This window comes from Tenrec ecaudatus, chromosome 2 (genome assembly GCF_050624435.1).
Source record: "Tenrec ecaudatus isolate mTenEca1 chromosome 2, mTenEca1.hap1, whole genome shotgun sequence".
NCBI lineage: Eukaryota > Metazoa > Chordata > Mammalia > Afrosoricida > Tenrecidae > Tenrec > Tenrec ecaudatus.
The window spans coordinates 206,529,360-206,553,113 of NC_134531.1; the positions used below are offsets into that span (position 1 = coordinate 206,529,360).

Consider the following 23,754-nt stretch of genomic DNA (forward strand, 5'->3'; position numbering starts at 1 on the left):
TTCCAAAAGAACGAAACATAGCATGCAGTGTCCTGTGTAGCGATGCCTTATGTATTCGCTGTTGGAAATATCATAATAGATAAGACTATACTCAGAGCCACATGTTCTCTTTGTAAACTGTGTACATGCTTTAACCATATTTTGCTTAAACTCCTCTAGAGACAGTGTTCTCGTTTTAAAAAGCTGACCCCTTCATTGATCTGAACTACATGGTCTACATGTTCCAGTATGATTCCACCCATGGCAAGTTCAAGGGCACCGTCAAGGCTGAGAATGGGAAGCTTGTTGTCAATGGGAAGGCCATCTCCATCTTCCAGGAGCGAGAGCCCGCCAACATCAAGTGGGGCGAGGCCGGTGCCGAGTATGTCGTGGAGTCCACCGGTGTCTTCACCACCATGGAGAAGGCTGGGGCTCACTTGAAGGGCGGTGCCAAGAGGGTGATCATCTCTGCCCCTTCTGCCGATGCCCCCATGTTTGTGATGGGCCTGAACCACCAGAAGTACGACAACTCCCTCAAGATGGTCAGCAATGCCTCCTGCACCACCAACTGCTTAGCCCCCCTGGCCAAGGTCATCCATGACAATTTTGGCATCGTGGAAGGACTCATGACCACAGTCCACGCCATCACTGCCACCCAAAAGACCGGGGACGGCCCCTCTGGGAAACTCTGGTGCGATGGCTGTGGGGCTGCCCAGAACATCATCCCTGCATCTACTGGCACTGCCAAGGCTGTGGGCAAGGTTATCCCGGAGCTGAATGGGAAACTGACTGGCATGGCCTTCTGTGTCCCCACCCCCAATGTGTTGGTTGTGGATCTCACCTGCCGTCTGGAGAAAGCTGACAAGTACGATGACATCAAGAAGGTGGTGAAGGAGGCGTCTGATGGTCCCCTAAAGGGCATCCTGGGCTACACCGAGGACCAGGTGGTCTCCTGTGACTTCAACAGTGACACCCACTCTTCCACCTTTGATGCTGGGGCTGGCATTTCCCTCAACGACCACTTTGTCAAGCTCATTTACTGGTATGAATGAATTTGGCTACAGCAACAGGGTGGTGGACCTCATGGTCCACATGGCCTCCAAGGAGTGAGAGCCCCCTGGACCAGCAGCCCCAGCAACAGCACTAGAGGAAGAGAGGCCCTCAGCTGCTGGGGAGTCTTTGCCCCTAATTCAATCCCTTACCATACTGAGAATATAACATCCGAACCCCCTGAAGGAAGGGGAGGGGCTTAGAGAGCCTGACCTTATTATGCACCATCAATAAAGTACACTGTACCTAAAAAAAATAAATAAATAAGCCTGTCAATTCAAACCCACTCTCTGGAGCTGCTTTCCTTTTGTTCCCGATCTAACAATTTCTAGTCAGTTGGCCAAGTAGCTGTCTTCCAAATGTCCTGGCATAGACGAGTGAGTGCTTCACCAGCTTGTTGAAACATTTCAATTGGTATTCCATCAATTCGGGGGCCTTGTTTTTGGCTAATGCTTTCAGTGTAGCTTGGACTTCTTTCTTGAATGCCCGTGGTCCTTGATCATGTGCTATCTCTGGCAATGGTTAATGTAAGCTCGTTCTTTTTGGTAGACGGGTTCTATATTTTCTTCACCGCCTTTTGGTGCTTCCTTCATCACTCAATATTTTGCCCACAGAATCTTTAAATATAGCAACTTGAGTCTTGAATTTTTGTTTTTTAGTTCTTTCAGTTTCAGATAATCCTGAATGTGTTCTTCCCCCCTTTTTTTTTTTTTTGTATCTCTAGAATGATTTTTTAAAAACATTTTATTAGGGACTCATACAACTCGTATCACAATCCATACATACATCAATTGTATAAAGCACATCTGTACATGCTTTGCCCTAATCATTTTCAGAGCATTTGCTCTCCCCTTTTTGGTTTCTAACTCTAGGTCTTTGCATATTTCATTATAATATTTTACGTTGTCTTCTTGAGCTGCCCTTTGAAATGTTGTTCCTTCATCATTTCTCCCACCTGCCTTAGTTACTCTATGATTAAAAGCAAGTTACTTTGAGTCCTACTTAATGGGAGAATTTCTCTATTTTGTTTTCCTAGTTTAGTGAGTTAAAAAATCTGCTGTTTTAAAACCTGAGAATTGCTTTCTTAATCTTTATTTAGAACATTCTGTTCATTTAGGCATTCTATAAATATGAAGAATTTACCACTCATTATTCTAGGTGACCTGTTGGTATAGTGAATTACTCATTGGGCTGCTAACTGCAGGTTTGGCAGTTCGAGCTCACCAGCTCTTCCATGGGAGAAAGATGAGGCTTTCTGTGCCATAAAGATTTTTCAAGCCAGGAAAGCCTATAGAAGGGTTGTTATGAGTTGGAATTGACTTGATAGCAGTAGTTTGGTGTTATTTTGTTTGTTTTTTATTTTTTTTGCAGGATACAGCAACTTAAAATAAATTCTAAGCCCTATGGGACTTGTGTTTTTTAGTGGAGGTAATAGGTAATAAATTAGTAGACAAAACATTTTGGTATGCTAGTTAATCAAAAGCACTGAAAACTAAAAAGGAAAAAGAGCTTGCTACTTTAGGGGGCCATACCTTTTGCCAAAGGGCATTTCCATTACTTGTATTATCTCTATTTCACAGATATCCCTTTCTATTTTGTTAGCCGTGGTTGAATTTTTTAAAATGGCTCATGTGGAAGGTGGCATTCTGAGGACCAAATTATACATTCTGCCAATGGGTACAGCTGGTAGCCAGTGGGCTTCTCTGCTTTTTTATTTGTACCTTCCCTGTCGCTAATGTTTGTAGGTCTTTTCTTGCAGGTTTTTTTTTTTTGGCTAGGTCACTTGTTCAATAGGAACCCTCCTACATTTACCTGGGAGCATAAGGTCGAAGTTCACCCTGTGGTCCAGTGGATCTGTGTCTTGCTTCAACAGTGTTTGAGCAGAACAGATCCGGGGACTCCCTTCCTCCAACCTTCCACCACTCTCCAGTTTCCTTTCCGGAAGTCACTTCGGGATCATCTTGACCGGCCCCTCTTATTGGGACCAGCGAATACTTTTATTTTGTGTGTGGTCACCTCCACACTGACCCATCATGAGCGCTCAAATTCATCAGAATTATTCCACCGACACGGAAGCTGGCGTCCACCATCTGGTCAACCTGCATCTGCGGGTCTCTTACACCTGCCTCTCTCTGGGCTTCTTTTTCAACTGCGACGATGTGGCCTTGGAAGGCATGGGACACTTCTTCCTGGAGCTGGCGCGAGGGGCCTGAGCATCTCTTGAAGCTGCAGAACCAGCGCAGTGGCCCACCCTCTCCCAGGATGTGCAGAAGCCCCCCCACCCCGATGAGTTGGGTAGAACCCTGGATGCCAAGGGGGCTGCCCTGGCCCTGGAGAAAAAACAGCCAGGCCCTTCTGGACCTGCATGCCGTGGGGTCCACTCACGCTGACCTCCATGTCTGTGACTACTTCCTGGACAAGGAGGTGAAAGTCCTCCAGATGGGCAACCACCTGACCAACCTCTGCAGGCTGGCCAGCCCCCAGGCCGGGCTGGGTGAGTCTCTCTTCGACTCAACTAGGAACCTGCGGCGCCCACCCTCCTGCTAGGACCCTCTGCTTCCGCACACTGCCGGCCTTAGCCCCTCTGCCTGAACCCGGCCCCGTGCCCGCGACAATGCCACCGCCCTGCAGCCAGGGACCATATGGAAACAATAAAGCTTCTTTTAACAGCAAAAGCAAAAAAGAAGTTACACTGGGTCTTGCGCAAATGTTGACTTTTACTCCACCAGTCTGCTTTCAGCTGCCCTCAGCAATGTTTCCTCCCTGAGCTCAAGCTCCGATTCCACCGGCGTCCACACAACAGAGCTATGGCCACCCTGTGCCTTGCACCAACTTTCTCCAGATCATTCCTGTGCCTTCCCTTGTGGTCTCCTTGGTGGCTCCCGCCCCATACCAGGTCTCAGCATTCTCTTGCTTTCCAAGTCAGGCGGCCCTCCTCCTTTGATCACCAGCTGTGCAAGCCTCTCGGCATTACCTGCTTACCGGTGTCCTGTTCTCTCCGTGTAGACTTTTAAGCTCTTTTATTGCTTGCTGTTTGGGGAATGGAGGTCATTGCCTGTCCTTAGTCTGCACCTGGACTTCTCTTCTCAACCCTTGTTCCAGTCACTAGTGGATTTTGCCCCCCACATTCAGTTCACTGTTAGTTCTCGAAGTCCTCATGTGACTCCGTTCCTCCGAAGTCTTGGGACAGACCACCATGTCTTTGCTTGGCCTACTGATGTTCCTTTTCCTTACTGGCTGCTACTTTTTAATAAAGAACCCAAACGCACTGCCATCGAGTCAGTGCTGACTCACAGCAACACCCCTGTGCGTTTCTAAGACTGTAACTCTTTATGAGAATAGAAAGCCCAGTCTTTCTCCCTTGCAGCTGCTGCTGGTTTTGAAATACCGACCATGCAGATTGCAGCCCAATGCCTAACCACTACACCACAATGATGTGGTAATCAGAGGCCCTCTACCTTCACAAGGTGAGGGTGGGTGGTGGAGAAATCAACAGAGCATACAACAAAATGGAGTAACCACGGACAATAAAAAGGCTGACAAGAAGGAAACTCAAACTGGCCAGAATCCAAGGCTACCAGACTTGAGTGCACCCCTTATCAGACTGAACACCCACGACCATACCTATGCGCACCCCCTCCCTCCAAGTTGTATAAGAATCCAGTTAAGAGTCCGGGGGGAGAGCTTCTGCCGCCTCCCTTGCTCTTGCTGGTATTGATATATGTGTGTCAGGGGAAGCCAGCCCCTAACACATCATTATGGGTCCGGTAGGCGCAATTGTACAGCGATAATAAGTAAAAGATCATAGTAAAGTTATAGAGAGCATGAGAGATAGAAGTGAAGTATTGAAATAAATGGAGTCAGACATGATTCATGGTAGCATGCTCACCTCAGCCCCACTTGGTGGTCCACGTGGAGGGAGAGAGAGAGATTTAATGCTAGCCCAGGCTTTTTATATTCTCTGGGGACATGCAAGTCCCCTAGTTACAGGTGAGGACATATGTCACAGGAAGGGGCTGTCCTATAGGTAATACAGTAATGAGAGGGGGTGGTCTAGGGACATACACGCAATAGGAAGAGGAGGAATTGGGCATATACATGTGACAAGATGGGCGGATCCTAGGTTTAGGATGGCAGCTTAACCTTGCTTGACCTGTTCTCTGGATCTCCATAGGAACCATTATCAGTAGGGTGTAAACCCCACCTATTGGAACCAAACAGATGAGTGCAGGTGTCCATTGTCTTTAACAACAGGGAGTGGGGCCCACTGCAGTCTGGCGACTGATCACCCTCTGGGAGCATGCCTGTGAGCATCTGACTTCCCACCACAGATGTGAAAGCCTGTTGGAATAAAATGGTTAAAAGATTGCCTCATACAGTGTGTTATGCGCATAACAGAACCTGGCCTAGTCATTGTGCGAAGCTTACAGACGGAAAGGTAGCTGTCCCAGGGCATAAGCCGACTGATTCCTAACCATTGTCTTTGGAACTGTCTTAGGTGCTCAACACAAGAAACAAGACCACCATCAACCTAAAACTGATTTCAGACATACCTCCCCTGCAGTCTTTTACCAATCCTCACCCCAGTCACCCCTCCCATGGCACTCTGTTCTGCTGGGCGTGATCATTCATAGCAATGGCCTCACATAACTCAGCGATCAAGCAACGATAAGGTGGATTAGGGAAGTAACAGGTTCCAACAGGGAGAAAGAGGAGGTTTTCTACTCCCGTGATGAGTCTCTGAAACCCACAAGGACAGTTCTACTTATGGGGTCACTGTGAGTTTGGAACGACTCGAGGTCAGTGAGGGTTGTTTTTATTTTTTTGAGATCACGTTACAATTTAGCATGCGTCCTTAGAGGTAACTGGAACAATTCTTTGATGAGGAATGCAGATTTTGGGCTGTGCTGCGGGCAGGCCTCTTCCAGTCCTAGGCTCTCCGCCTGACTTCTGTCCTGCTTTGACAAGTGTCACCAAGCTCTGTTGACGAGTTCCTGGAAGCAGCTCACTTGTTGCAGGCTGCCTGCCCACTTGCCCACAGTTCTTGCTCCAGGGGGTTGGAAGCTGACTTTGGTTGCCTCACTCTGTGAGAAGCCTACTTCACTGGCTCCTGCTGCTTTCCTGGTTCCTGCATTTACTGCCATTGTCATCCATACCATCATTCCTTCCTCCTGGGTTTAGGAGCTTCTCTGTGTCGGCAGCGTAGATCCAAATGATACACTTCACTCCTGGCTCTTCTTCATGGTGATGAGGTCTCCCTCTGTCCTCTGAGATTGACTCCCTTTAAGCCTGTCGAAATGACAAAGCTCACCAATTCCCTGCAAGGATTCAATGCTCTTTAATTGCAGTAGCAAAATTGTCATGGGGCTACAAGCACCTTCTTTGCCTGGTCTATGGTAGTTACATAATGTGGTGTCAATTTGAGGATTCAGAGTGAAGGGGCCAGCCTGTCAATCAGTTCATAGCCAATGAGGACTCTGTATGGGCATGGCCTTCTCCTGAGGATTCTGGGAATTCCTGTATTTCTCCTTGGAGGTGGGAGACACTCTCTCTCTGCTCACTCACTGCAAGACATCCCTGAGGAGAAGCTATATGGACCTACTCTGATGCAGCCAGAGCCCTGGGAGCTGGAGAAGCCACGTGGAGACCCCTGCCAGTGCTGAGATGATTACAATGCCACTGGATCCACAAGACCTCCCATTCACTGGCCTGTGATCTTCCTGTATTTGGCATCATTTCATGGGCTTCATGTGTCTGAAGAGGCCTTTATAGATTGGTATAGAATATAAGGGCTAATATCAGACTTAAGGACTTGATCTGGATGAGGCTGGGATGCTTTTTAATGTACAACTACTCTTTATATAAAGCTCTTGTACCCACGTAAGTCTCTATGAGTTTGTTTCTCTAGTCTATTCGTCTAACACATGGTCTCACCCAATCAATTGGAGTAGGCCATAGTCAAGTGATTCACTGCCCCATAAACCAGAAAAAACTTGGTGGTCCAGAGCTCATCTTTTCACTAACAGTCATTTCCTAGATGATTTCAAACATGGCCTAAAAACAGATGACATCCCTCCCCTACGATTCTTATTTCTAGCTCTTGACCTTTCAACCATTTGAAGAGGTACCATATGATCAACAACAGATGACATTGAAGGAATAAGTCCAAGCTGCACTGAATGAATGAATGAAAAACAGGGCTCCGGGAATTGATGGAATTGATGAACAGAAATATGGATAGAATGAATGAAAAGCAGGGTTCCGGGAATTGATGAAAAGAAATATTTCAACATACTGATGAAGCACTCACTGGAAGCGCTCACTCATCTATGCTAAGAAATTTGGAAGACAGCTCCTGGTCAACTACCTGGGAGAGATCCATGTTTGTCCCCATTCTGCACAGAATGCAGAAATTCTAGAACAAGATCATTACTATCACATGCAAGTAAAACTGTGTGGGAGATCATTCAACAATGGTTGAAGCGGTATACATTCACAGGAAATGCCAAAAACTCAAACTGGAATTAGATGAGGGTGTGGAACAAAAGATAGCATTGCTGATGTCAGATGGATCTTGTCTCAAAGCAAGGAATTCCAGAAAAAATGTTTACTTGTTTTTTATTGATTATGTAATAAAGGGATACAGCTAGGTGGATCATACCAATTATGGATAGCAGTGGAAATAATGAGAATTCCAGAACACTTCATTGTGCTCATGTGGAATATGTCCATGGATCAAGAGGCAGTTGTGCAAACAGAACAAAGGACTACTGTATGGTTTAAAATCAGGAAAGGTGTGTGTCGGGGTTGTGTCCTCTCACCATACTTATTTAATCTGTGTGCGGAGTAAATAATCTGAGAAGTCAAATTCTAAGCAGAGTGAAGCATCAGGGTTGGAAGAAGGCTTATTGCCATTTTGATATGCAACACAACCTTGCTTACTGCACGTGAGGCCCTGAGACACTTGGTGATGAAGATCAAGGGTTGCAGCCTTCAATATGGACGGCAACACTATATAAAGAGAACAAAACTCACAACTGGGCCAATAGGCAACGTGATGATAAATGGAGAAAAGGTGGAAGTTGTCAAGGGCTTTTAGTTTGGCCCGGACTCAGCGATCATGGACGCAGCAGTCAAGAAAGCAAAGGATGCATTCATTGCATTTGGGTAAATCTCTGCAGTGTTGAAGAGCAAGGTTGTCACTTTGAGGCCTAAGGTGCACCTGACCCAAGTCATGGTATTTTCAGTTGCCTCATATGCATGTGGAAGTTGGACATTGAATAAAGGAGACTGAAGGAAAATCGATGCATGGGAATTATGATGCATCGGATTCTGGTGCTGGTGAAGAATTTTTAAAGTATCAGGACCTCCCCCACCCCCACTTTAGCGAGCGTCATGTCTGTCTCCAGGGACTGGTCTCTCTTGACATGTCCAAGGTTTGTGAGCTGGTGTCCTCCTTGCCTCTGTACTGCAAGCCAGCTTTGTCTGTTCTTTCTGGCAGTCCGTGGTATGTCTCTGAAGGCAGGCAGGGCTTCCGTTGTGCTCAGGAGGGCTATGAGTTGGAACCTGCTCGATATTACCTAACAACACTCTTGACCCAAGCGGATGGCCAGGGCTCTCGCTCACGGAGCCATAGGGCAGGCTTTCCTCACGCGGCACTCCGCGGGACTGGAGGCGCCGGCGCGGGGCTCAACGCACGGAGGAGGCAGAGGATGCCAGTCAGGGATCAAGGCAGCTTTAGGCCGACAGGTCCGGCCCACGGGTCCCGTCTTATCTCCGGCTCTGCCCCCCGAAGCTCTCGGACGTGTTGAGCGGGACCAGTGCCGAGGCTTGGCTGAGCCCTGGGCCCACCCCCGCGGCGTCGTGATTGGCTCCGCGGACCTCGGCCCATCTCACTCGACCGCTCAGCTGAGCGTGCGCCTGCGCAGTGAGTATGGCGGGCGGGACCGGCATGAGGTCCCGCCCCCAGAAGGACGAGTGGGCGGGGCGCGCGGCCGGGTTTGTGTGGTGGCCGGCCCTCGAAGCTGAGGCTGAGGCTGCTGTGCGGCATCATGACGGAGGGCACGTGAGTTTCCCCGCCGCACCCAGGACCTCGGGACCCTTGGGATCCCCGGAACCTGGGGCGCGCGGACCCCGGACCGCCCACCCCGAGACCTTCCCCCAGGGCGCGGCGGCCGGGAGATGGCCGTGGGAGACCCGCGCCTCTCGCCTGTGGGCGGGGCCCTGCACCGAGCCCGCGGCGCCTCGGCTGTCCAGGAGGCTGGACTCAGGGCGGCTAGGCAGGGGTCCAGCAGGACGACTGAGCCCCAGAGGTGGTTAGATTCCACCGGCGCCCCTGCCGCTGGTGCCCGGCCCGGGTCGGGGTCCGAGTAGAGGCGGCCGGGGTCGTAGGTGTGCCCTGGTTGTAGGACCGCGCGTGTGCTGAGGGTTGGATGGGGAGGAAGGTGACCAGAGTCTGACGGGAGGAGGTGAAGACAGGTGTCCCAGAGGCCGGAAGAGGGGGGAGTGATCCTACAGACGGGCAGTGTCTGACCAGAGTCCAAGGATGCCGATGAAAGGCACACGCTCCATCTGCATGGACCAAGTCCTTACTCACATGAGAGGAAAAAACATGAAATTAAAAAAAAATTATCAAGGGTTCTTGAGGGAGGGAGGGTGGGGGAGAGGGGGAATGAGCTGATACCAAGGGCTCAAGGAGAAAGAAAATATTTTGAAAATGGTGATGGCAACATATGTACAAATGTGCTTGGAACGTATGTATGGATTGTGATAAGAGTTGTGAGAGCCCCCAGTAAAATAATTAACAACAACAAAAAGCGAGAGAAAGAGAGACAAAATCCATACATGATCTGTGCCGTCCATCCCTCTTCTGTGTAGGCTGCAGGGACCCATTTCCTTGCAGAGAACAGATAGAGAAGTGGGGTTGACCAGGTGCCACTTGTTGCCTACCCACAAGCAAGAGACAAATGAAGTTCCTGTGTGCTCAGAACAGGGGGGAAGGCTTGTCCTTTAGAACTGGCGGAGGGAGAGAGACCCAATCCCCAGCCTCTGAATCAGAGAATGTACTGGACCCAAGGTCTTTACTTCTTCAACCCTTTTGGGAAGTCTTACAGTCAGATCTTTTCCTCAACAGGCAGTAGTAGTTAGAGATGGAAGGGGCGTTCAAAGTAATTTTTACTTGAAGAAATAATCACAACAATAATATATAATTGATCAAGAATTCACGAGGGTGAGAGGGTGGGGGAGGGAGGAGTTAAAAAAGAGGAGCTGATACCAAGGGCTTAAGTAGAAAGAAAATGTTTTGGAAATGTTGATGGCAACATATGTACAAGCGTGCGTAATACAATTGAATGATGGATTGTCAGATTTGTAAGAGCCCCCCTTCCAATAAAATGATTAATAATAATAAAAGAAGTAATCATGTGTTTATAAGCTGTAGAGAATAAACGAAACAGTAACACGGACGACGAAGGAGACCCAAGGGAGCATTCATGGACCATGTCTCTGAGCAAGGCAGGGAACTGCCCCCTGTGGCACCGTGCTTGAGGGTGGTGTCTCCATGGTAACAGCAAGGTGGCTTACACCAGATGCTTGAGGCAGCATGGGTGAAAGTGGAGAGGACTGGCTGAGAAGGTACAGGAGCTAATGGTCGTGAGTTTACAGTGAGACCATTTGGTGTGATGGTGGGTTTCCTCAGCACCATCTGCTGTGCTGGTGCAAGGGGGAGGATGGGCCACACACCTCAGTAGCCTCTGACGGTTACCTGTTGTTTGGGCTCCTCCTGTACCTCTTTCTTTTTTTTTTTTTTTTTACCTCTTTCTTTTTTTAAAACAATTTATTAGGGGCTCATATAGCTCTTGTCACAGTCCACACATACACATACATCAATTGTATAAAGCACATCTGTACATTCTTTGCCCTAATCATTTTTTCTCCTCTTTTCTTTTTTTTACATTTTATTAGGGACTCATACAACTCTTATCACAATCCATACATAAACATACATCAATTGTATAAAGCACATCCATACATTCCCTGCCCCAATCATTCTCAAAGCATTTGCTCTCCACTTAAGCCCTTTGCATCAGGTCCTCTTTTTTTTTCCCCTCCCTCCCCGCTCCCCCCTCCCTAATGTGCCCTTGGTAATTTATACATCGTTATTTTGTCATATCTTGCCCTATCCGGAGTCTCCCTTCCCCCACTTCTCTGCCGTCCCTCTCCCAGGGAGGAGGTCACATGTGGATCCTTGTAATCAGTTCCCCCTTTCCAACCCACTCACCCTCCACTCTCCCCTCCTGTACCTCTTTCTATCAAGGGCAGATGATAATCTCACCCCTGAGCTCCTTTCAGGGTCAGTTGCTGGGCTCTGCAGAACCCACTTCTGGTCATGTGAAGAGGGCTAGGGGGATGGCAGCAGGTCCCCTGAGTACTGCTGTTCCCAGAGCCTGTAAGAGAGCCCCGGCAGAATCTCTACAAGGAAACCATCTTGCCACATGGTGGGCTTGTGAGCAGCCATGTGAAGGGCCAGGCCCTGTGGTCTTGTTCATTCGTGTATCTGGGTTCTGATTGAGTGAAAAACAGTCAGGGTGGATAGCTGATTACAATTGTTTCCAGGTCTCTGCGCCGAAGAAAGGGAACCTGTATGCTCAAACCTGACACTGACCTCAGTCGCTGGCGCCTGAGCAATGAGGAGGGAAGGCAGAGATGGACCTATTTCCAAGATGAGACTCCTGAACGAGCACAAACTCCCCTGGAAGCCTACTCAGTGGGATTGGACTTGGTAAGTAGCAGCATCTACTCATCATTGCGTCCCATCTGGGAAGTAGCCTGAGGTTCCTTTTTCCTACCCAGGAACTACAAGTACCAGTACAAAGTACAAGTACTTGTTACGACCATTCGTATTTTTGTTAAAAATATTTTGTGGACTCACCACGAAGTGTGGCATGGGACCTTCTGCTTGAATGCCCAAGACTGCTTCCCAGGGGAACTGATTAGAGATAAGGAGTGAGAGTTGAATGGCCCCTGTGGTGGTTAGATATAATGTCATCTAGGCACTCCTGGAATAAAGCCCTGGTGGCATAGTGGTTACAAGTTGGGCTACTTATCTACAAGGTCAGCAGTTCAAAACTACCAGGTGTCCCGTGAGAGCAAGACAAGGCTTTTTACTTGTATCAAGAATTAGTCTTTGAAACCTTCAGGGGCAATTTGACCTTGTCTTACAGGTTCACTGTGAGTCAGCCTCCACTCAATAGCAATGAGTTTGGGTTTTGAGATACTCATGGCTAGGGGTGGAATTCAACCTGTTAGTCAGGTCTCAGCCTGATCAAACCTCCTTGTTGTCATAAGCCTTTTTGTGTAAGAGTGAGAGACACTTCGAATTGCTTTGTTCCCCTGCCTTCTTGCCTGCCGGAACTCCCTGTTTGCCTTCTGGCCCCGTGTGACCTCTCAATCCTGAGAGCTTTCTGCACCTTGCCGTGTCTCCACCACATTGAATCCACACAATTCAGGACCCACTGGGCTCTGAGCTTCTTGCTCTTGGATCATTTTTCTGCATCATCAGCCTGCAGCTACATGAGACTGAAGAGGGACTGAGGGACAAGCATTGGACTTCAGTTGGATTGGACTGGGATGCCTTCTTGACAGTATTGTTATATCTTGATATGAAGCTCTTCCTTGTACACATATAAATGTCACTGGATTTATTTCTCTAGACAACCTGGCCTAATACAACCCCTTTGCTTTAATAATAAGACAATACTCTCTACCACTTGTCTATGTGTTTGTCACACTGTGGTAGCTTATGGGTTACCATGATGCCAGACACTATGTCACAGGATCATCCAGAGTGAACAGGTTTCAGCAGAGCTACCATACTAAGACTAGATGACAAAGCAGGAATAGACTGTCCATTTATGAGGAATTAGCCACTGAAAACCTTAAGGACAGAATCAAATCATTGTCAGGTATTGAAAACCTCATAAAAAGAAGACCTTCAACGAGATGCCTTGACACAGTGGCTGCGTCGATGGGCTCAAACGTAAGCACGATTGTGAGGATGGCACAGGACTGGGCAGTGTTCTGCTCTGCAAGGGGTCGCTATGAGTTGGAACCGACTGGACAGCATCTCACAACAACAAGGCAGTATTCTGATTTTGTATTCCACTATTTATTTAGAAATGAGTTTTCAGTTTATAGGAGTGCTGCCATCCCACCAGTCTCAATCTGACCAGTAGCCCTGGTCTCTTAGGATATTGGATTTTGTTTCACATTTTCTCCCGCTCCACTTAGAGCCTTCTCGTGTGATCCTTTTCAGGGCAATCGGTTGTGGAAGTTGGGCACCATCTAGTTCTTCTTAGCCGCAGGGTTGTGGAAACTGATCTCTATGTGGTCCATGGGTTAAACGTTGCCACGTGGCTTTTAATTTTCATCATTCTTCTTTCCCCTGGATCAGGAGAAACCAATCGTTGCATCTTAGATGCCTGCTCAGGAGCTTTTAACAAGACCCTGGTCAGTACTCAACTAAGGTAGCTTGTAGAACATTATCTTTGTGAACTATGTTACGCCAGTTGATCTTGCTGTCTCCTGAGACTACGGTCCTGATCCTTCTGGCCCAATGACTCATTCCCTCAGGGTGCTTGGCTGTGTTTAAGAAGTTTTCAAAACTTCGTCTTTTGTGTGCTCTATCACAGTCATGGATATATTTTGCAGGAAAAGGTCAATTCACATGCACAAATATCCCGTTGAATCTCTGTATGTGTGGGTATAATATAGTGTACCACTGGAGTTTTGATCACTTCTCTCCTTTCCACACCTGTTCATCCTCCCCATTTATCCTTGCAGCTAGAAGATCCCACTGTTGCAGGATGGTGTATAAAACAGTATCCACCTCCATTGCCTTTAGCTGTTGCAAACCTCCTGGTGTCATGCCCTGCTTCCATCACTGTTTACCTACCCACCTCTTGCTGTATGTTGCCGTCTCTTTCACCCATAGTAACAAGTAGCAACTTTCCAGCCAGTGACTTTCTCACCTTTTTTTTACCTCCCACCTCTGGTCCCCTGGTAACCATGAAAGAATGTTTCTTGACCTTTTATACTAGTGATCTCAAACAATATTAGCCCTTTTGTGCTCGACTGATTTTACTCAGCACGATGCTCTCCAGGTTCATTCATGTTGTGAGGTGCTTCCCAGATAGATCGTTGTTCTTTAAGGTTCTGTTGCACAGGTTCCCAAACCTTCTTGGCCTGGTGTCCCCCTTTCAGGGGGAAAAGTAAATAAGTAAATAAATTAGTATATATGACATCTATACTAATATATATATTAGTGCCCCTCTGGCAAGTAAACACTTTTTACTATAGTCCATAATCCAGGATGAAGTGTAAGTATCTGCTTTTTTCCCCCAAGAAAGGAAGCATGTATTTGAGATTTAACAAGACAACGCAGAAATACGGCTTGTATAAACACAGAGCCACACTGAGTCAAAGCACAGGCAGCAAAGGACAAAGTGAAAACAGACGAACTGGAGGCACTGTACAGTTGGACACAGTTGTGTCTCGCACGCTTGCAAACAGCCTTTTACAAATAGTCACCTTAGGTCAACAGAAGGCCGATCTTCAACAGTGTCCTGCAGCTGGAGCACTTGGAGCATCACCTCCGGTTTTCGCCAGTCCCCTCCTTCAGTGTGGCTGGCCATTGTTTGGGGGTTGCCACCCCTCCAGACGCCTAGCTTTATAGGCTCTGTCGGCCACTGTGTCCGCATATCTCCGCCGGATCCACAGTCCCCTAGCCCCAGGAGAATCTTCTCCACCAGAGGCACCGAGTGTCCTTCCTGTCATAGGTGTTCTTGTCATTTCCGTGTCCCGGGGCCTAGTAGTTACTAAATCTTGGGTTCTAGTTTTTGACTGGCCTCATCCTTGACCCCTAAGCCCACCTTGACCACTAGCCGCAACCCCTCTTCCTCCTTCCTTTTGCGTGGTTGCTGCCTCTTTACCTCTGTGAGCTGTGCAATGTGGATTTCACACTTCCCAGAACCAGTCTGGTGGTACCTGCGCTTCTTTCTTTCTTTTTAAAAAATCGTCTTATTGGGGGCGTGTACAACTCTTATCACAATCCTTACATGCATCCCATTGTGTCGAGCACATTTGTACATTCGTTGCCCTCGTCATTCTCAGAACATTTGCTTTCTACTGGAGCCCTTGGTACCAGCTCCCTGCTTTTCCAACAGCTTCTTTTCATGTGATCATACCAAATCCTTTTCTTCCATTTGTTTTTGTATCTATGGGAAGTTCAATATTTCAATCTCTCCTCAGGGTCTAAAATATTTTAAAATTTATTCTATAGAAGTATATCCAGGCTCATAAAAAACTTTTTGAGGCGTCACTTCCCCTTTAAGGCTTTGACCCTTTTGTGGTCTATCCATTTGCCATCCCAGTTTGTGTTCTTTCAGTTCTAAAACCTCATCAGCATTAGCAGCGTCTCCGAAAAGCCCAAATCCAGATCCTCTTGACCATCCAGTGACTGGATCTGTTTCAACAACTAGTCTTCCTGCTGATTCTTGCTCAAGTTCATCTTGGGTCCCTCTTCGAGTTCCTCTGTATTGTTGCACTTGTTCGTGTCCTCCTTTGTGGTAGAGTTGCCTGCGGTGGGGTGCTCATAGTAGACCAAGTTGTGGCAGCAGAATGTTGTGTCTAGGTGTCTGCTTTTGCAGCCCCCTGGATCATACCTGCAACACCCCCCCAGCAGGGGGTGGTATCACCCATGTTGGGAAGCACTATTCTGTAGTATCCCATTGTGCTTTATACTAGTTTTCAAATTTATTCTTCACTGATGGGCACTTAGATTCTTTCCACATTTTTGTTCTTTTTGAATAGTGCTGCAGTGAGCACGAGTGTGCATATATCTTTCTGTGTCTTGGCTCTTACTTCTCTAGGGTCTATACCAAGGAAAGGAAATGCTGGCTCACATGCTTTTTCGATTCTCAGCTTTTCGAGACCATTCCATACCGCTTTCCAAAGCAGTCCAACCATTTTATAGGCCCACTAGCAGTGTGGGAAGGCTCCAGTCTCTCTGCACCCTTGCCAGCATTTGTTGCGATCTGATTCTTTGAGCTTTGCTATGAATGCTGGGGTGAAATGATGCCTTGCAGTAGTTTTGATTGTGTATTTCCCAAATGGCTAATGATTGTGAACATGTGTTCACGTTTGTTGGCTTCTTTGATGGATTATCTGTTCATGGCCTCTGCTCATTGGGCATTAAAGTTTTCTAAACATTTAGAGACTGGTCTCCTGCACCATATGTTGCTGCTAAAAGGTTTTTTTTCCCAGTCTGTGGATTCTTTGGACCATTGGTGAAATCTTTTGATACATGCATCTTAATTATTAGAAGTCCAAGTCATTTATATTTTTTATCTAGCTGTGTGTGTTTAAATGTTTTATAGTATATCATGCCTTTAAGTGTGTCCCTGTTTTTTCAATGATGATTTTCATAGTCTTAGGTTTTGCATTTAAATCTGATAGATTTTAAGTTTGTTTTTGTATGTGGTTTGAGATATGGGGCCTGTTTAATGTGTTTGCAAGTGTGGAACCAGTTTTGCCAGCACCCTTAATAAAGAAGCTATTTCTTCCCTGTTGAATGTCCTTCAGCTTTTCGTCAAAGATGAACTGCTTTATCGGATGGATTTACTTCTGGGTTCTCAGTTGTGTTCCATTGGTCTATGTATCTATCCTCCCATTAATACCAGGCTATTTTGACTACAGTTCCCGTGTTTTGAGATCCAGAAGTGCAGGACCTACGACTTTGCTCTTCTTTAGTAGTCCTTTGCCTTATCTAGGTAATGGCTGTTTGCCATTCAAAGTCAGTGATTAATTTTCCCATCTGTTTAAAGAATGTTACGGGACTTGGGGTTGCACTGTACCTGTAGATTGCTTCTTGTATCAACATTTTCATGATGTGGTCTCTTTCTTTCCGTGAGCATGATACATTTTTCCATATCTGTAGGCCTCTTGGTTTCTTGTAGTAGTGATTTGTGGTTGTTTTTTGTTTCTCTGGTTGCCCTGATGTTGTAATGGGTAACACTTTGGGCTGCTAACTACAAGGTCAACAGTTCGAAGCCACCTGATGCTCTGGAGGAGAAAGAGGAGGCCTTCTACTCCCGTAAAGAGTCCCAGTCTCAGAAATCCACAGGACCAGTTCTATCCTGTCCTACAGGGTCACTAAGAGTCAGAATTGACTCAATGACAGTAAGTAGTGTCATCTTTGAGGTGACTCTTGTCAATGAGGTTGTTTTCTTTATTTCTTAGAGTGTTCTTCCTTAGCATAAAGGAATTCAACTGATATTCGTGTGTGAATCTTTTACCCTGACACTTTGCTGAATCTTTCTGTTGGTACCAACAGTTTTCTTGCCGTGTCTTTGTGATTTTCTACACACAGGATCATGTAACCTGCACATAGACTTCTACTTCGTTGCTATTGTGGCTGCCTTCAGTTTCCCTTCGTGGCCTGGTGGCTCTGGCTGAGAAGTGCAGCACAGTATTGAGTAGGAGTGGGGATCAAGGGCACCTATGTCTGGTGGAACCATCGTTTTTCTTTGCTGTGGTGATCAAAGTGGCTCAGGCTTTTGATCGAAATAGCGGAAACTTTTGAAGTAATTTTGCTTCATATTTTAACTTGGCCCCTCTGAGCTCTTGATGCTTTCTTCCCTTTGCAGAACTTCTTTAAGCATTTGCCCAAAGCCCACACAGCACAGGAGGGGGCTCTGAATGGAATGAGGTTCTTGGCAGCGATGCAGACTGAGGATGGGCACTGGGCATGGTATTACGGCAGCCCAGTCTTCGTCTTGGCAGGTTGGTAGAACCCACCCCTCTTCTGTTGTAAGGGGCCGGGGGGGGGGCCCACCATGTGGCATTCTGGGTTCCTGGCCTAGCTTGGCCCAGGCTCTTGGGTGAAAACCCAGCAGCTTCTATAGAAAGGGACTGGGGTAGGCTACCTGGCACTGGCCATCCTGGGACTGGTGCTGAGGAAGTGACCCTATCTTAGAAGCCCTTCCTTGTACTGGTGCCAAGGGGCTATATCAGCAGAGAGAGGAACTTGGAGTTCCAGCATAAATTGGGAAGGGACTCTTCAGGTGGGCCCTGCTGACACCAAGATGCCAGGAGTGGGTGGGGAGCAACATGTCACTTTGAAGGGAGTGGCTGTAGGACCCAGGCAGGACCGGTTTAGGTGGTGGTATATTACTGTTGATACACAGCTGGAGCTCAGCTCCTAGGCTGCTGAATTAGTTTGGCAGGTGCACCCTGGGGATGAGGGTGTCGAAACGCAGCCTGATACTCTTGGAAATTCCCTCCTGTAGTCCCGCAGAAGGAATATTCCCAGAGGTGGTGGCATCCTGTTGATTCTGTGTCCTGTGTTCTTAGGAAAGGAAAGATCTGGTGGGTCTGTGATAAACACAATTCTGCAGTAGATATGAAGTCCCGGTATCTCTTCGTTGCCATTTTATAAACAACTTCTTTGCTGTTGTCTGCCTGGTTATTCATCCCATGTGTTGTTGTTGTTGAGAACTAGTTGAGTCCTCTCGGGAGAAAGACAGGACTTTCTACTCTCCTGAAGAGTTGAATCTTGGAAACTTACAGGGGCATTTCTACACTGTCCCGTCCTATAGGGTCACTGTGAGTTGGGATTGACTCGATGGCAGTTAAGTCTGGCTTGGGTTTGCGTTAAGTCCCAGAGGAGTTCGTGTGAGGGTGCATTAGCCCATGTCCCATTGCTGCTGTGGGCCCAGCCCTGCTCAAGGCCCAGAACAATGCCGGGTCCCCATGCCGATGGAAGGGCTGTGGCGTGGGTGCCGACGACTCATAGCTAGTTCGGGGCAGGGCTGCACTCGGCCATTTCCTCCGGGTCTCAGTGGCACCGTGTTTTCTGGAGGCTGGAGTTCTAGCTTGGGGTACAATCCAGAGGGTTCTACTTCCTTTGCCCCGCCTGCGGGCTCATTGTGATGGCTCCCAGGCTTCTTCACAGCCTATTGCCTCGGTCGCCTTTCTCGTGGGACAGGAGTGGAGAGTGTGGGGGATGTGGTCACCTGGTGCAGCAGTAGGCATGTGTCAGACGTGTCATCACTGGGGATCACTTTGGTGTTCTGTGTGGTGAAGCTCCTGCTCGGGGCCAACCCATAGGACCGCCACGTGTGAGTGACCACCGTTGAGGCTTGCTCCTTCAGGTCTTTAGTGTGTCAGGTGCACTCCTTTATAGCCAAATGAGACCTGATGACAACATGGGACAAACTCCTGCTTCGATTCAGGGGTGGTTATTGTGTCTTAAGTCCATGTTGGAAGTGGCCTCCCCAAGAGTTTGGACCAGATGCTGTTGAGCAGCATAGTAAGCACTGACAATCCCCCTCACCCCCCCCAACACACCTGTGCTAGGGCTCAGACTGGTGGCTGGTGGCATGGGATGAGCTCCCTGAGTTTCCACCTGTTGGTGGCTTATTGTCTTGAGTACAGTATTGGGACCGTGAAAAGTCACATGTGCTTTGTGAAAATTTACAGAACAGAAAAATGGAAATACACAAGTCAGTGTGACCCCAGAGGTGGCCCCTCGTGTCATCTGCCTGTGTCTTCAAGAGGTGTCAGAGCCAAGCCTAACCATCTCCTTATGGGCCACCTACCTGAAACTTTCCGGGGTCCTTGGGTAGCTCCCAGTGTTGCTAAGCAGGATTTGGGGTCCCTGTGAGCCAGCGGTGTGGCTGGCAAGGGGCTCAGTGAGCCCGTGGGAGCATTACATGTCCGGTTGCTGCTGACCTATCCTGGCCATCCGGCAGAGGTCCTGCTGGAAAGGACCTCGGAAGAGCCCGGGGGTTGTCTTCCTGCGGGGAGACGGAAACCGGGACAGCCCTGCTTTGGGGCTTTTCCAGGACAGGGCTTTGTTCTTGATAGTACTTGGAGCCTTTCGAGCATGGACTGTCCTTTTGGCCTCTCAGGTCTCGTGATCGCCACCTACGTGGCCAAAATCCCGCTGCAGCCGGGCTGGAGAGAAGAGATAGTGCGGTACTTGCGGTCGACGCAGCTTCCCGACGGTTCCTGGGGCCTGTGAGTGCACTGTGCCGCGTCACCATGTGCATGTGTGAAGGCCTGCACTTGTATGTCTGTGTCCATGCATGTTTGTGTGAAGTGTGTGTGTGGGATGTAGATGTGTACGTGTGCATGACGTATGTGCATGTAAGCAGGCATGTACACACACAGGTATGCAAATGTGCTTACATTAGTCTGAGTGGAGCAGCGTCATGGATATTCACGTGCATGTATGTGCGTGTGCGTGTATGTATACTTATTGGTGTTAACTTTAGATGCATGTGTGTGTGCGCGTGCGCACGTGCGCCTTGGCTGTGGCGCTACCCTTTGACTGAGCCTGGTAACGTGCCGTGGACATGGCCAACAGATGTGGACAGATGGGCTCTGCCTGCAACCTGGCCTCTGCTTTGTGGTCCTTGGGGGGCATGTGATCATGGATGGTGGCTGTGCCTGTGTGACCATGTTTCTGTTTTCCGGGGATAATTTCCCCGAGTGTCTCCCCCAGTCCCTTAGGAACATTACAGACTGTCTTTCCGCACCCACACCCTGGGTTTGCAGGCACATCGAGAGCAAGTCGACGGTGCTGGGGACCGCCCTCAACTATGTGTCCTTAAGAATCCTGGGCCTGGGGCCTGACCACCCTGACATTGTGCGAGCGCGGGAGGTTCTCCACAAGAAAGGTAGTCTTGCTGCGCCGTGCCGGGGCATGGCCGAGGGCGGGTGGTGCCGAGGGCTCAGGCACGCGGGACACTGGTGCAGTGGGAAAGATGCAGGCAGGGGGCCAGCCTGCAGAGGCTGGAAGGAGCTGTCTCACCTCATCCGTGGTTGATAAGCAGCATGACCAGGCATTGGTGTGGGTCCTGGAACCTTCTTTCATGGGATGTGAGAGCTCACAGCAGGCACGCACATGGTTCCTGCAGGCTTAGCACACTGGTCCCTCGCAGGTGACATGAAGGTGATTCAGGCTCTTCTCTGTCTCAGGTGGTGCGACACTCATCCCTTCCTGGGGCAAGTTCTGGCTCTGTGTGCTGAACGTGTACAGTTGGGAAGGCATCAACAGCTTGTTCCCGGAGATGTGGTATGTGTGACCCCATGCCATCACCACCTCACACCTGGGGAGCAGTGGCGCCTGGGCCCCCCGGTGGTGAGCTTGTGGTTGTGCTTGCTCACTGTCCTGAGGCTCCCCTTTGTGGGTGGGCTCTGGACTCCGTGGGCAGGGTCGGGTGGTGCACCAGATGTCTCCCAGGCTGAACTGTGTGAAGGTCAGCTGTGGCCTGGGGCTGCTGGCCGGGCCATGGGGTGTGGGGAGCCTGGGTATTGCCGTGGGACCTGTGTGCCCGCACCTGCCAGTTGTAGGGACTGTGGTGATGCCTGGAGGCCGAGGGGGGCGGCACAGCCCCCATTGTGTCGCTGCCGTCACCGCCCCCCCAGGCTTTTCTGCCCGAGATGGGTCACCTAAGTCGCCAGCATCGCACTTCACCAAAGAAACATTCATACTTTGAAAGACTTGTTTGATAGCTGAGGTGTTTTATGAAAAAAACAAAACAAAACAATGGAGCTGCAGTACTCGTCATACATGCAGCACCGTCGGCCCGAGTCCCTCCTCTCGTCCTGTAAGCAGTGTCTGAGGATGGCTGCTATGCGCACGCATCCAGGCCCCTCGCCCTCCTGTGCTGCAGGAGGGGCCACCCAGGAGGGTTTGGACAAAGCCCTGAGGGTGGGGCGGCCACCCTGGGGACTATGAGGGCAGGGCCAGGTCTCTGCCGGGAGCCATGAGCACAGAGGCAGGGTCCCCACTGGGTTTCTTCTATGTTAGGAGGTGACTTATGATGGCCACGGTGGAGGGTCTAGTGAGAGAACCTCAGCAGTCACCTGGTGGTGACAGGGAGGGCAGAGGTGTAGGGGGCAGAGGTACAGGTGAGGGGTCTGGCAGAGGGATTTATAGGTGGTAGGTGGGCTGTGTGAGGCAGGACGGGGGCAATGTCTCAGCTTGGCTGGGTGAGGGGTACTGGGTGGGGAGACAGGTCAGGCTGGGACACCAGTGGGAATGCCTGGTGAGGCAGGATGATGGGCCTGCCTGAGCTGTCCGAGGGTAAGTGGTGTGAGTGCGCCCACATGGAGGACCAGAGTTCTCCCCACACGTTGGACCACAGGTGACTCCCCTTGTCAAAGGAGCAAAAAGCTGGCGGCCAAGCACAAGTGCAGAGGCTGTCTGGGAAGGGCGGTCGTCATGTCAGACTTGGGCTTTGAGAAAACCACAGTGTTCTCTACATCAGCCTAAGAGTTGCAGATTCCTGGAAACGCTGCCCGATGGAGCCCAGCCCTGCGCTGACATTACTAGTCTCCACTGGGAGACCGAAGCCAGGTCTGGACCTCAAGCTGAGCTAGAGCTGCCATACTGTTGTGGCGTGGTGGCTTGGCCTGGTGCTCTGTGAGGGTGCAGCTACAGGTGGCAGGCCCATGCTGGCCTGGAGAGTGGCTCTGCCTGGTCCACACGCAAGGCCTCTTGCATTGTGGAAGTGGGTTGAGCGGCAGGCAGGACCCGCTGACTGGCCACTGTCCCCAGGCTGCTGCCCACGTGGTTCCCTGCACACCCCTCCAACATCTGGTGCCACTGCCGCCAAGTCTACCTGCCCATGAGCTACTGCTACGCCAAGAGGCTGTCATGTCCCGCCGATGACCCATTGGTACAGAGCCTGCGGCAGGTGAGAGCCCTTCAGTCTGGTGATGCACATCCACACTGCAGGCTCCATTGCAGGGGGTGGCAGGAGTCCCCACTGGAGTCAGGTAAACCTGACCTGGTGAGAGGGTAGGACGGTAGTAGAGGGAGAAGAGAAGTAGAGACACAGTGGGTGGGGATGTGATCTGCAGCAGGGATGGTCCACAGAGCTGTTCCAAAGGGCCATGACCTGGTGAAGTGACCTTAGGATTCGTGGCAGGAGCATCCTTCCCTGTGAACCCAGTGGCACTTGGTCCCAGTGTATGTGCCCATCTGTCATCTGCTGTGAATGCCTAGGCCTGGGTTCTCTGTTCCCACCCGTGACTCAGGCACCCCCTTCCCCTTAGGAGCTCTACCTGGAGGACTACGCCAGCATCAACTGGCCGGCCCAGAGGAACCGAGTGTCACCCGATGACCAGTACACACCACACAGCTGGCTGCTCAATGCCCTGTTAAGTGCGTGTCCCCAGCTGCACGTCCATGTGTGTAGGGAACATGCCGGGGCGATGGAGGGCAGTCCCTTAGTCACATCACAAAGGACCTGGCCATTTTCTCCCTTCCAGCAAGCCCCCCTACCCGAGAATGGTCCCACGGTGGGCTCCTTTGCCCGTCCAGCCGATAAGACTGCAGAGCTGGGCTATGTGGAGACACTGGCTGTCCTGCCCCGACAGTGGCAGCAGACCCACACTGGCCAGGGTGTGGGGAGGCTGGTCTTGCTCCTTCTTGGCTCCCCACCCACCCAGTGCCCTGAGTAGCTCCTTTCCCTGGCCTGCCGAGGCTGACTGCTGCTCGGCTGCATCTGGCTCACAATGCCCCTGACCACTCACATGGGGAACTGGGCCGCCTGTGAGCAGCAGACCTGGATGGGTGGGGCCATAGTGAACATCTCCTGAGTCAGGTGGTGGGTGGGGGTGGGGAGAGGAGAGTTGGTGAGTCCTGCCTGGGGC

At 49.7% G+C, this 23,754-nt stretch overlaps 1 protein-coding gene and 1 pseudogene across 2 annotated transcripts in view; both read left to right on the forward strand.

Moving 5' to 3' along the window:
- The first annotated feature begins 179 nt into the window (after positions 1–179).
- LOC142440467 (glyceraldehyde-3-phosphate dehydrogenase-like) lies at positions 180–1,236 on the forward strand (annotated as a pseudogene).
- A 7,759-nt stretch (positions 1,237–8,995) lies between these two features.
- Positions 8,996–23,754, forward strand: part of LSS (lanosterol synthase) — a 31,668-nt gene continuing 16,909 nt past the window's right edge. For both annotated transcript variants that reach the window (XM_075542184.1, XM_075542185.1), the window contains exons 1-8: positions 8,996–9,094; positions 11,644–11,809; positions 17,733–17,868; positions 19,998–20,106; positions 20,647–20,768; positions 21,070–21,166; positions 22,655–22,793; positions 23,155–23,263. In XM_075542184.1, the coding sequence (XP_075398299.1) occupies positions 9,081–9,094; positions 11,644–11,809; positions 17,733–17,868; positions 19,998–20,106; positions 20,647–20,768; positions 21,070–21,166; positions 22,655–22,793; positions 23,155–23,263 (892 nt within the window). In that variant the 5' untranslated portion in view covers positions 8,996–9,080. The remainder of the gene's footprint in view (positions 9,095–11,643; positions 11,810–17,732; positions 17,869–19,997; positions 20,107–20,646; positions 20,769–21,069; positions 21,167–22,654; positions 22,794–23,154; positions 23,264–23,754) is intronic.